Source organism: Lichenostomus cassidix, chromosome 9 (assembly GCF_008360975.1).
Source record: "Lichenostomus cassidix isolate B80296 chromosome 9, HeHo_3.0, whole genome shotgun sequence".
In the NCBI taxonomy this organism is placed as follows: Eukaryota; Metazoa; Chordata; class Aves; order Passeriformes; family Meliphagidae; genus Lichenostomus; species Lichenostomus cassidix.
In genome coordinates, this window is record NC_139490.1 from 12850332 (window position 1) to 12863950 (window position 13619).

The 13619-nt window shown below is 50.9% G+C and overlaps 1 protein-coding gene across 1 annotated transcript; it reads right to left on the minus strand.

The window, feature by feature from the left end:
• Nucleotides 1-6102: 6102 nt before the first annotated feature.
• On the minus strand, nt 6103-12310 carry LOC146433307 (zinc finger protein ZIC 1). Its single transcript, XM_085069486.1, has 3 exons — nt 10623-12310; nt 9299-9462; nt 6103-8890 (listed from the first exon to the last, which is right to left on the minus strand). The coding sequence occupies exons 1-3, from the start codon at nt 11596-11598 to the stop codon at nt 8693-8695; spliced, it is 1338 nt and encodes a 445-aa protein (XP_084925612.1). The 5' UTR covers nt 11599-12310; the 3' UTR covers nt 6103-8692.
• Nucleotides 12311-13619: the final 1309 nt, after the last annotated feature.

The window sequence follows — 13619 nt, forward strand, 5'->3', positions numbered from 1 at the left end:
AAATATACTGGCGCTTTGCAAGTTGCAAAGGGATAATTTTTAAATTAATATAACAACAACAACAATAACAATAATATTACTAACAGCAACAGCAACAACAACAATAATAATAGAGCGCATTCTTGTCCAGTTGGCTGAGAAGCGAGGGCACGTCCCCCTCCTCTGCCCCCGCCGCGAGTGCTGCGCGGTCCCGTCCCGACGCAGAAGCCCGCGCCCTGCGCCTGCCCCAGCCCACCGGGGGGACCTGGTTATCTCTGGAAGCACAACAGAGGGACGAACCCGGAGGGGAAAGGGCTGGGGGGAGGGAGGAAGCGAAGCAGCCATGAACACTAAATGCAAAGGTTCAGGCTCACACTTAGAGATCAACAGTTTTCTTGGGAGCTAAATGATGGGAGCGGATTCCCACGCGAAGGCGTGGGCACGTGACTCAGGTGTGTCGCGGGTGCCATTGTCCCCCTGAACGCCCTTCTCGAGCTCCTGCGATAACCGGGGAGCTTCCCTTCGTCTAAAGGGGAAAATGGAAGAAAGAAAAAAGCTTGGATGGAAAGGAGGGGAAAAATACGTATGAATGTATATCTGCTTAAATGGAGCAAATGGTGACAACAGTGCGTGCCCAAGACAAGCTTCCACTCGGGGAACCGAGGTCAGGATCTGCCCTCTCTGAAATGAACAGGCGACATGATGGACATCGGCTTTATTGTCGCCCCTTGTAGTCGGCTGGGGCGTGCAGGGAGCTTCAGCCATGCGGGGAAGGGGACACAGGCACTCCAGGTGTCGGCCGGAGAGGTTTCCGCAGCCCAGCCCAGGCGCGCACACCTATGAGCGCGCGTTCGTCTGCGGCGCCGGGCAAGGAGGGGAGAGGGGGCGAAGAAGAGAGGTGGGCTATGGCGGAGGGGGAGAGGGAGAGAGAGAGAGAGGCTACGGAGAGGGAATTGTCCCTGGGCGATTTCCAGCCAGCCTGGCTCCACCCTGAAGGGCCTTTCTGGGAACTTCGGGGGTGCTGGGCCGGGCCGTGTGGGCTCGGCCGTACCCTGGCCCGGCAAGCGCCCAGGTGTGCCCGGGAGCCCGCGCGGGTTCCGAGGGCTCCTGCCTCCATCCTGCCCGCTCCCCACCGGGCTCAGGGGCAAGAAAAACCCACCTCATTACCAAGATACAGAAGCACATTTCTGATACCATGGGATGTTATTTTGCCTTTTGTACAAAAGGCTTTAAAATCACTTTGTGCCGCTGAACAATGAGTACCGGGAATTACTACTATTTGTTAAAAAAACCCCAAAACCTACAGCCTACAAAGAAATAAATGCCAAGAGTCAGCGTTTCTTCCTCGGATCTATCGTGCGATGTCGATATATCAGCAATAAAACATGATGGGCCATACAGTATGATGAGGTTTTCTAAAGAGGAGACAGAAAGGAATCCATTACAACAACCTTTCTCCCTTCCCCAGAGACGGTACTCTTCTGGCGACTGTACCCGTCGCGTTTTGACACATAAGCCCACGAAAAGCCACTCGGCCGGCGACCCCCGGCGCCGAGAACGGCTGTGAGGAGAGGGCCGGGGGTTCTCTAAAGACCCCGTTAAAGGAGGGAGGTCTCGGTTGCCCAACGTGCAGGGGGACGCTCAAAGGGCCTGCCCGGGCGCATCGCTGCTCGGCAGGGGGACGGCGAGGCGGGGCAGCCCCGGACGGGCCGGGCCGGGCCGGGCCGGGTGGCTGCGGGGCGCGGCGGGCGCGGGCGGGCGGGCAGCACGTGCGGCGGGGCGCTGCCGTGCGCGAGCGCGGGGCGGGCGCGGGGCGGGCGCGGGCACCTTCCGCGGGCGGCGGGGCCGCGTCATAAATATTCAACAGCACGTGGAGCCGCGCCGCGGGCGCGCATGCGCCGCCGGGGCTGCCGCCGGGGCGCACGGCGGGCGCTCACACACACACACACACACACACAGAGAGAGAGACATACAGACACACACACAGAGAGAGAGAGAGACATACAGACACACACACAGACATACAGGGACATACAGACACACACACAGACACACAGAGAGACATACAGACACACACACAGACATACAGGGACATACAGACACACACACAGACATACAGGGACATACAGACACACACACAGAGAGAGAGAGACATACAGACACACACACAGACATACAGCCATACAGACATACAGACAGACACACCACACACACATCACACACAGAACTCACACATATACAGAGCACTCACACACATTCACACACATACAGATGCACACACATACACAGCACTCACACACACACACAGAGTAGTCACGCAGCTCACACAAACACACACACAGAGTGCTCACACACACACACACTACTGACACGCACAGAGCACTCACACATACAGAACACTCACACATACAGAACACTCACACATACAGACACTCCCAGAGCACTTGCACACACAGCACTCACACACAGAGTGCTCACACACAGAGCACTCACACAAATACACACACACCCCCACCACTGACACACGCGCGCCGCCCCCACGCACAGCCGCGATTTCTAGGAACCGTCCCCAGGTGGTCAGTCCCGAGCCTCCCCTCTGCCCCCCGCCCCCGAAAGGGGCAACAGCAAGCACGAAACACACATGGTCCGGTGGGGAGAAGCTTGATGTGGGGGTATTTTCCCGGGTTTATTTTTTCTTCACTCTTTGGCCGTATTCCTTCACGGGATTTTTGGAAGTGAAAAGGGTCCTAAAGGATCTTACAGTTCTGCCCCGTGCCGAAACACAACTTTCATTTTTTTTGCTAAGCAAAGCCGTGCCCACGTCTCGACAAGCAGCGTGTGAGAACTCGGACTTGAGTGTGCCCCACTGATCCTGCACCCTTGCCTCGCTGCAGCTACCCCAGACAGCTCATTCTGTGTTTGGGTCCCCAGATGTAAACACATGCACAATCACAGATGCACACATCGAGCATTTTTTTAATAGCAGTTTCATAGAGAGGTAGTATGATCGTATATATCTAAAAGGTAATTAATTTGATTTATTATACTTGAAAAATCCTGTCTGCAGTACGGGCGTCATCTGGAAACTTCATGCTATTTTATACTATCGTTCTAAAGCCGAAATAAATGTTACGAATTGATGACAGCTTCCAGCTGCATGATAAAAATAGCCCCTTCGCTTCACAGGATCGTGTTTCATGTTATCGAAGATGAACCAAATCTGACCCATAGACGTTTGCAGCGGGGAGAAAAAAAATGACACAAAATAAAAACCTTGGCCATTTTTAATAAACAATGCACCCTAAAACACAGCATCTTTGCGGTGAAATGGAACCCACCTTCATACGTTCAGCAGGTTCAAGAAATCAGACCTGCCCCTCGTTCAAAATACAAATCTCAATTATTAATCTTTCTGTGCGAATTTGGAAATTACACCCATTCTGTTACAAATGCCACCTATTGTACAGAAACATTTGCATTGAAAAATAGAGGTTCTGTGAGCCTTCGAAAATATACTCCCGTGTAACCACATGAATATGTGTCTTTCTAGAAACACCGCTCTTTCTTCACGTACAAATGTAGATAGAGGTATATGTACAGATACGGACATATTTGTAATACAACCAGCAGCGCGAACGGTGATTTCGGTGAGCTTCTGTGCATCTTCAGCGGTGGCCGTGTGTCCCGTGAGTTGTAGCCACAGCACGGGCAGTGTCCGTGCCCACCACGGGACCCCCCGCGCCCGCGGAGCAGCGCGGGACGGGGGCGGAGGAGCAGCTCCGCAGGCCGGGCTGTGCGGCCGCGCCGGGCCCCGGCCGGGCCTCTCGGCGTTCCCCGGCCTCTCCCCGGCTGCAAAGCCCCGCTCAGCAGGGACTCGCCACCTTTTGAGGAAAACGTGTTGATTTCCCGCGGGAACGCCGCGCTGACCCGCGGGGATCGAGCCATCCTCTGGAGATGCTCGGCGCGCACGTGTGCGTGGGGCGGCGGGCGCGTCCCGGCCACGGGCAGACACAGCCGTGTGCGCCTTCGCAGCCGTGCTGCGGGTGTGAGCGGGGTACGTGTGTGTGCAAATGCAGATGTAAACTTTGTCACGGTGATGCACGGCGTGCCTGGTACCTGTGCAGCCTCCTTCGTGGGCGTATCGCTCACGAATTCTTCTCCCTCTGAGCTCCAGCGGCAAAACGCACACCGGTTCATTTAGGACCAGGTCACTAGAAATACTCAGCCCTTTCCAGAGGGGATATCCTTCCCCGTCCTGCCTGCTGGAAGTAGTTTTGCGGCGGGGCTCTGGCTCCGCGCCGGCCGCGCCGGGCTCCTGCGGCCCCGGGAGTGCAGCGGCTCTCCCTGCGCGCCCGCCGCCCCGGCCCGGTGCGCGGCCCGGCTCGCTGCTCCCTCCCTTTAAAAGTTGCTGCGAGAGGAGCAAGAGGTCTGGACGTAGAAAAACTTGTAAAGTCGGAGCCGTTTACCAGCGTGGCCAAAAAAGCAGTAAATAAAAGTGTCCATGCGCTGTGCATCAGTCCAGGGACTGCTACTGCCTCACGGCTAAGACAAGAGCGATAACCAGATGAGGCCAGAGCGGAGAGGGTGTCCCCATTTCAAACAGTGTCTGCACTAAAGAAACTAACTTTGGCTTATGAATGCCGGACTTGCCTTTTAATAAATTCAAGCGATCACTCACAAGCCATTAAAGCGACCTGAAAGGCGAGTCTTTCGCGGGGGAAGTGGAAGAGCCCGATTATTGTTTTGCGTTTAACTTTCTGCGTGCAAACGGCACAAGCACGGCCGGGGGTTGCCACCCGAGAGGGGCCAGCACACACAGCCCTCCACACACCCACCCGAACAGCCTCCTGCACTCTCCCCCGCAGAAACTGCCGTCCTGCCTTGAGTATCTTCAAACACTCCCCCGCTGCGGCGGGAGCCTCCGCGGGCGCTGGAGACTGCGGACGGCAGACATCGGACCTAAGCTTTTTGTCTGCCCCGGAGCAGGCAGCGCGGAGCGGCGCGGGGCTGTCGGCACGGCCTGCCGTGGGCTGAGAAATCTACTTTTCCCACGCAGTAAAAGTACCGCCACAGCATCTCCGGAGCCGGACATCAGAAAGAAAATTATGGCCCCCGTTGAGGCTGGAGAGCTGGGCTCGGTGTTTCTCCTCGCAAGCCTTCGTGAGTAAATCCGCAAAGAGAGCCTTGCTAGAGGAAAGTTGACTTTAGAGACTAAAACAGCGCAGAAACCTCCGAGAGAAACCTCACAACCTCTCTGCCTGAAAAAACACCCCTCTCTCTGCCGGGGATTTCAAAGCACTGCTCCCCTCTCCAGAGCCAAGCGAACAGCACAAGCACCAGCATGGCGTGGACTTGAATTCAGCATTAACAATTCCAGCCCCAGTGATGGTCTCTAATTCAGAACATACACGGGATGGAGATCAACCAGTATCGCACCGTTCCCCCTCACACCAGATAAAAAACCAACAGCAGCAGCAACAACATTAGAATCGTCCTTTCTGCTGTAGGACGCTCAAACAAACCTCAGACTGAAAGTTTAAAAGAATACTCATTAACCAAGTGTTCCAATACACACAAGTAACAGATCTCTGTTAAGCGACCACTAGGGACTTTACACAAGTTCAAAGAAACTTGCATTACGCTTCTTTAAAATATCTCACCCTCACCGCCTTTCTCCCAGTTTACTTTACAGATGGGTGGCTCAGACTAGCTCTACGATTCTTTTTTCTTAAATACGCTCAGGTTACATTTTTTAAAACCGATGTCCGGTCAAGTCGGCGAGACAGTAACCCTGAAAGATTCGCAACAAGCAACATTTTCGGCGCATGAAACATGTTTTCCCCCTGGCTCTTTTGCCCGGTGGATTACATTTCCTCAAGTCCCAACACTTTCTGCCCAGGTCCCACCGGGCTTCAACTTTTCCTATCTCGCCAAACCCTGCAAGGTGGCGCTCTTTTCATTGAAAACTCATATTAGCCTTATAATAATAACATTTTGTAGAAAGTAAAGTTAAAGCGAAGCCTTTCCACGGGTGCTGCAGGGAGCAGGCGGCGATGCCGAACTGGCAGGAGTGGGGCTTCGGATGAGAAAGACAAACTCTCTTTTTCTTCTTTTTTTTTCCCCTTTCCTTTTTTTTTTTTTTTTTTTTTTTTTAGAGGGGGTGGGAGGAGTGGTGAGCTTTGGGGCAGTGAAAAGTCTCCGAGGGAGATCCCCAAATGTTACGGACAAAGAGAAATACTTGCGGAGGGCTGATGAGAGCTAGCGGGCTGTGCTCTGGGCGGGTTACCGCCGGGGCTGCGGAGTGCCCGCACGGATTCGAGGGGAGAGCGGCTTCCCCCGCACTCCCGCCCCCCGAGCGGTTAATATGGCTATTGACTCGCTGTACACATAATATTTCTTTAAAGAAGCTGTTAAAGTGTCATCTTGGTCTACTGGAAGGTCAGTTTGTGCAATTCACTCTATGACATATCACAAGCCCTCGCAGCTTTAGCCAACCTCATGATTTGTGTTGTCTGTTGATATGTTGTCTGCTTAATGGGGCGATCATGCAAGCTACAACCAGGAACAAAGCCCAACAGTTCCAACAACCGTAGCTAAGTTAGTGGAAGCAGTACAGCTTGCAAATCTATCAAACTAAACTGCAAGGAAGACAATCTGATTTAGAGAAAAGGCGTTCTGCTACAGTCATTAAGCACAAGTAATTTAGATTTTTTATATTGTCTTCTCATTTACAAATTTACTGTATCAACGCCAGCCAATGGAACGAATTTCTTAAGTAAATGAGAAATAAATAAAAGAGATAGAAAGATAATCAAATTACATAAAATAATTCTGATGCCCTGGATTTATTTTTTTAGAAAGCTATTAACACTAGCAAAATTATAGTAATAATAATAACATAATATAAGAAGTAATTGATTTAAATTAACATCACGTTTTAAGGAATATCAGCAAAGAAAAAAAAAAGGGGGGAATAAAGAGAAAAAAAACCAAATGAAAAATACACACAACAACAACAACGGCCTTCATGAAACAGTGCTGTACTTCTTGGAGTAAAAGGCCCAAGGAAAGTCATGAATCCACTGCCTAAGAATTAGTTATGGTCATAAATGCCTTAAATTAAAATAGCAACCGAAATCTCCTCTGTTTTAAATCTCCTAATATATGTTATCCGAATTAATTTAATTTAGGGACCCAGTCTATGCAGATTCATGGACAGTGTAGGAGTGGAATGCAGCACTTCTCGTGTAACAATTCCCCACATTAATATTTATGTAGCATATGCAATCTATTTCTGTTATTTTTATGGTTGTTATTCTATGTCTGCAAAGGTCATTTAAATTATACTGCGGCCGAAAATTTGTTTCATAAATTTTGATATAAATACTAATTACACACTATAGTAATGCCAGCAGGGATCCTTTCATTTATCACATTTATATCACCTTCGCTGCTTTAGTGATGACATAATGGAAAGCAGTGAAAAACTGGGACAGTTTTATTCTAATATCCTAAAGCTAGTAGGAGTTGCAGCAGGTTGACTTAGTGAATAAGAATTCCTACCACAATTCTTGGGATTTAAGAATCTTTAATAAGGTACGAAATGTTACCAAACAGTTCTGTAAACTAAATTTTACATACCAATTCTTCTAGCCATAAATATTGAATATCTTGTAACAGGTATAACCGGACCTTTACATGCGGATAAATATGGAAATTAGGATTTATATACATTATGTTCTTGTATTTGCCAAAAGCAACGGACAGATATAGTTTATATCTTTTTTTTCTTTTTTTAATATCACTTTACATAAACAAATGTAACAGTTTGACACGCAGATCCAGGCTTTCACTATACGAATTTCTTGACAGGACGTGTAACAACATTTTACTGCACTACTTAGACTGGACTTTGGGACGAAATGTTGCACTTTATACAAAAAAGCACATTAATACCAATAATATTCTGTTAGATCGACGTTTAGACTGTAATAATACAAAGTAATTCACATTTTGGTACACATTTACTAGAACATTCTTGCCATTCAGTACAAATAGTTGAATTTCTACCTCTTCCCTCTGCCCCCCCACCACCTCCGCCCCCCCGCCGCCGCTCCCGCCCGCCCGCCCCTCCCCCCACATATATGCAAAGACCACAAATCCACATATCTCCTTATTCAACTTGCGATATAACTATTTACAAAATCAAACAGTACATTTTTTTGTTGTTTTGTTTTTGAAGCTAATAATTCTGTATTTACAAGAGGGGATGGGGGGGAAGGCCGCTGCCCGAGCAGACATGCAGTTGGCGATCTCTAATCAGTGGTTTCCAGTAAAGCCCTACACAGTTGGCATTTGCCCTGGTAACCTTGTCTTCTTATGCATTCTACTAACCCCTTCGCCTACCAAGCCTTGGAACAGAGCAGAACAGTCAGGAAAAAAAAAAAAAACAAATAGAAAAAAAAAAAAAAAAATTTAAAAACAGAGAAATAATAGAGAAAAAAAAAAGAAAAATATTTTAAAAATTAAGTCTTCATTTTACTCAGTCCTGGGTCTACTGGCAGCATTTTATTTTTGTTTGCTCATTTAAATTTTGATTTCAGAGTGTTCATTATTTTGGAGTCTTTAAATAGGGTATTTGTTCGCTCGCTTGGGGCTTTTTTGTTTTGTTTCGGTTTGTGTTTTGTTGTTGTTGTTGTTTTGTTTTAGCGTTTTAGACGTACCATTCGTTAAAATTTGATGTAAGCGTGCTGTGGCTGGACGTGTGGTGGACTGCGGAGGAGGAAGGGGATAAGGAGCTGGCAGTCTGGTTTTCTGTGGATGGAGACACGATGGTTGGAGGGGTGGAGGACTCGTAGCCTGAGCTGGCGGCGGGAGAAGGCTGGGACCCCTGCGAGGATGATTCATGGACCTGCAAGAAAAAACCCGGGCAGAGATAGAGAGCGGCTGCGGACGGAGGCCTCGGCCCGGGGACGCGCCAGCCAGCGGGACCCAGCCAGGGCCCCGGGCTCGGGCTCTCCCCGGCGGCCCCGGCTCCAGCCCCGCTCCCTGCCCGCCGGGAAGGCCGGGCTGCGCCCCCCGGCCGCGTCCTGGCGCTGCCCCCCTGCCCCTCCCCGCCGAACCGCGCCGACCGAAGGCCCCGCTGCGGGCCGGGCCCGGGGCCGAGCGCGGCGGGGCGGGGGCGGCGCGGCCCGGCGGGCCCTGAGCCGGGGTTCCGCTGCCGGCCGGCCCCGCGCCGCTCTCCGCCCGCAGGCACGGCCGCGCCGGCCCCGCAGCCCTCCGCCCGGGCAGGCCCGCTCGCCAGGCGCCCTCCATTTACCTTCATGTGCTTTCGGAGGGAGCTGGGGTGCGTGTAGGACTTGTCGCACATTTTGCAGAGATAGGGCTTGTCGGAAGTGTGCACATGCATGTGCTTTTTGCGGTCGCTGCTGTTTGCAAAGCGCCTGTCACAGCCCTCGAACTCACACTTAAATGGTTTTTCACCTATTGCAAAGGGAAGGGGGGGTGGGGGGGGAAAGGGATCTGATTAAGCAGGGCCGGCTGGATTGCTCATTGTCACCGCACCGCCGGACGGAGCCTAGGGCTCCATTTCAAACACTTGCAACTTTCTAACTTCAACGAGGCTCAAATCCCTAAACCTTGCTTCTACTCCCTGTCCTTTCTGGAGCTCCGACTCCTGTCCAGCGCCCGTTTGGGAGAGCGGGGGAGCTAAATAACTTTTTTTCCCCCCTTCCTTTTGGAGGGGAGAGTTTCCTCTGCAGCCCCAGTCCCGGGCACCTCTCCCTCCTCACAACGCTCCGAGCGAGAGAGCAGGCGTGGGGGGATATACACACGATCCTCAGCGTCTACTTTCCGATTTTATAGCTCATTCTCGTAATATTTTACTCTCCCACCCACCCCAGCCCCCTCCCCCGTATTTTCTTGCAATATTGAAAATTATCCGGCCCGGGAATTCAACGAGAGGGCAGCTCCACAAACCCTCGGCAAAAGCACTAGGGAAAGCGGCTCTGACTTTCAGCGCTCGGGGGTGGAAGAGGGGGGAGATTGCTCTCCCGGCCAGAGGCTCTTGCATTCCCACCTCCCACGAAGGAAAAAGTTCTCAGGAATATCGGCGCCTCCCCTCCGCACAACAATAACACACTAACGCGCCGAGCTCGGTTTATTTAAAATCGCTCAACGGAATTAAATATTTACCAAGCCCTGAATTGCAGAGAGGAGACGAATGAGCTGCCTGCAATATTTAGCACAATTTCTCATCGTGCCACAGCCAAAACTGCCGAACAATAATTAATTAAAACCTATAAATTTAAACAGGACAGGTTGCTGCGATCCCCCACCCCACCCCCTCCGCCCTAACAATCCCAGCAGCAAACCCGGCCGTCCTCCCCCTCTGCCTCGGCAGGGATCATTTTCTTTTTGTTGCTGCTGATGGCGTGGCTGTGACCGAGCTCGTTTTGCAGCGGAGCTCCGAGCCGGCCTCTCCCGGAAAAAAGCAGTGGTCCCTGGACCATACCCCCTCCTCCCCTGCGAGCCTCAGCCAAGCCGGCCCCCCGACCCCTCCGCACGGCCCCGCGTCCCGCTCTGGCCCCGGCGCTCGGCGCTTCCACTCGCAGAGAGAAAAGCGACAGAGAAGGTTACCGTACCTGTATGAGTTCTTTTGTGTATTTTGAGATTCTCTGATCTGGCAAACACTTTGCCACAGCCTGGGAAAGGGCAGGGGAAAGGTTTTTCACCTGTGTGGACTCTGATGTGATTTACAAGTTTATATTTGGCCTTGAAAGGTTTCCCTTCTCTTGGACACTCTTCCCAGAAACATATGTGATTGGACTGCTCGGGTCCTCCAACGTGCTCCACCGTGACATGAGTCACCAGCTCGTGCATCGTGCTGAAAGTTTTGTTGCAGGACTTTTTGGGGTTTGACAATTGCTCGGGCTCAATCCACTTACAGATGAGTTCCTGTTTGATGGGCTGCCTCATGTAACGAAAGAAAGCCCCTGCCCCGTGGTGGGCTGCCATGTTCATGTTCATGTGGCCGTAGCCGTGCAGCTGGGTCGAGGCGTAGTGCTCGGAGCGGGGGCTGGTGACCTGGCCGTACTGGTCGGGTCTGCCGTACATGTCTCCGGAGAAGCCCAGGCGCATCTGCCCGTTCACCACGTTAGGCGAAGCGTGGCTGGTGGCTTGCTCGTGCAGCCCCGGGAAAAGTATATGTCCCGCGGCATCTGTGTGTCCGTGGGGTCCGGCGAAGCTGCCGGCGGCGGAGGCGAAGAGGCTGTGCTGGGCGCTGGCGGCCGCCGCCTCCCCGAAGCCGCGGTTACGGAACAGAAAGTCCCGGGTGGAGTTGAAGGCGGCGCTGGAATAGGAGCTGACATGGGTCGGGTGGTGGTGGTGCCCCAGGGCCGCCGCCGCGTAGCCGGGCGCCTGCGAGGTGAAGGCGGTCTGGCCGGCCGAGGCCAGCTCGTGGGTGCTGGGGTTGATTTTGAAGGCGCCCATGCCGTCGGCGAAGGGGTTGATCCCCAGCCCCACTTCCCTGTCCGTGACATCGGCCGTGGAGTGGTGGCGAGAGGATCCGAAGGTAGTGACTCCTATGGCGGGATACTGCGGTCCAGCATCCAGAAGCATCTTCCCAGCGTCGATGCAGCAACCAAAAAAAAAGCACGCGCGCACACACACAACGCGGAGAGAAGCAGCAGCAGCAGCAGCGGCAGCGAAAACACCCTCTTTGGAAAGTCAGCGACGATCACCACCAAAGCAACCACATCAAAAACACCCCCTTCGGCATCAGCGCAGGGGGAAGGAAAAAAAAAAAGGGGGAAAAAAAAAAGGCTGGTGCGGAAGGGGGAAAGAGATCTTCGCAGTTGCAAATAATAATAATAAAAATGTGCCCCAAAAATATTCACTGTCTCTCTGCTTTGACTTTTCAGGGAGGTTTAAGTGGGGAGGGGGGGGTTGGGTGAGCTCAAAAATAAACTGGCTGCAAATAACAATAACGGCGAGAGTTCAACACGGCCAGCAAAAAAGAAAAAAAAATTTAAAAAAAACCAAAACAAAAAAGAAACTTCCTTCAGTGATTTTTTTGGCTATAGGAATGTTGCAAAGTGGCCGAGAGATTGTTTCTCTCTCCTCTTCGAGCTTCCCCACACTCACCCGATTTTTTTTTTTCGGGGGGCCTTTTTTTTTTTTTTCGCTCCGCAAAAAAAAGGCGCAAATCATGCACAATATTGTCTTTTGCGGTTTATCTTCCTGGGGAGAAACTTTCACCTCCTCAGCCGGGCGGTGAACGCGAGACTGATAGCGGCAATCATTCCTGCAGATAAATGAATTGAAAAGACGACACCGTCCCCCCCCTTGATGAATGGGAGCCGGGGGCGGAGCGCCGTGCGGGCGGACGTGGGCGCGCATTGGCCGGCGCCGGCTCCCCCTTCCCCGCGTCGCTGCCCCCGGCCCCGCCGGCTGCGGGCGCTGATTGGCCGCGCCGGCTCATCCATCGCAGGTATTGTGGCGCCCTGACACCGCTCTGACAAACGGGGCTGCGGCAGCCCCAACTTTTTTTTTTTTTTTTAATAATATATATAAGGCTTTTTTTTTTTTTTTTGCTTTTCCTTTTTTTTTTTTTTTTTACACCCCTACGAAAATCTCTCCAACGCATCTTTTTGTGTGTATGTGTGTGCGAAGGGAAAAAAAAAAAATCTATTATTATTAGGGTTATTTTGTCCCCCGCTCTCCCTCTCTCTGTCCCTCTGTCTCCAGCATTCTATAATAATGGTTATGATGATTTCGGGGTGATCCTGAATTTTTAAGATCACTGAGCAACTTTTTAGGCTTTGGGAAGAGAAGCCCTATAGGGATTCGCGTCTTTTGAAGGTGTTTTCTTCATGTTTAAAACTGAAGCTCTCCGAGAGTAAGTGCTGGGTGCACTTGATTTTATTTTTAAACACCAGGCGTGATTTCTCTGTGTAGCTGACTCTATCCCTCCATCAGGTTTCTGAAATAAATCTTGTTTTCTGCACCCATCAAAACGCAGGTGGGTGAGAACTCTTAACTTCCTAATTTTGTTGTTGTTGTTTCGCCTCTTTTTTTTTTTTGTTATTTTCTTTCTCTTTTCTCTCTCGCTCTCATTTTTCTCTCGCTGTCTCTCGCTCTCTCTTTTATGGAGTCTGTCTCATTCAGGTAAAACTGTAAATTTTCCAAACCTACATTATTTCTCATCCTACTGCATGTAACTCACGGTTACTTTTCTCTCTCTCTCTTTTTTTTTTTTTTTTTGGTAAAAACTTTATTTTAAATCCTCGATAGGAGCAATGTAAATTTTCTGACATTCAAACCTTTTCTAGTTCACAAATCAGTCACCCTTGTCACAGTTATTGAAATTCCTCCACTTGCCACACCAGGACGGTGGAAAAAGCAGGCGGTGTCTTTGTTGCTGACCAGGCTTTTGATCGCCAGAGAAAATTTACTTACCTTCAGATGAGTGAGCAGAAAAAGAAATAACACTCCCTTTGATTTAGTTAGAAAAATGCAGACATTTGGATTCAGTGCAAACATACAACACTTGGTTGTTTTCTAGATGCAACCCTCGATTAACCTGTCTTTCCCCAGCTCAAAGTCTATTGAAAAACTGTGGATAGTTCTTTTTTGTTCCC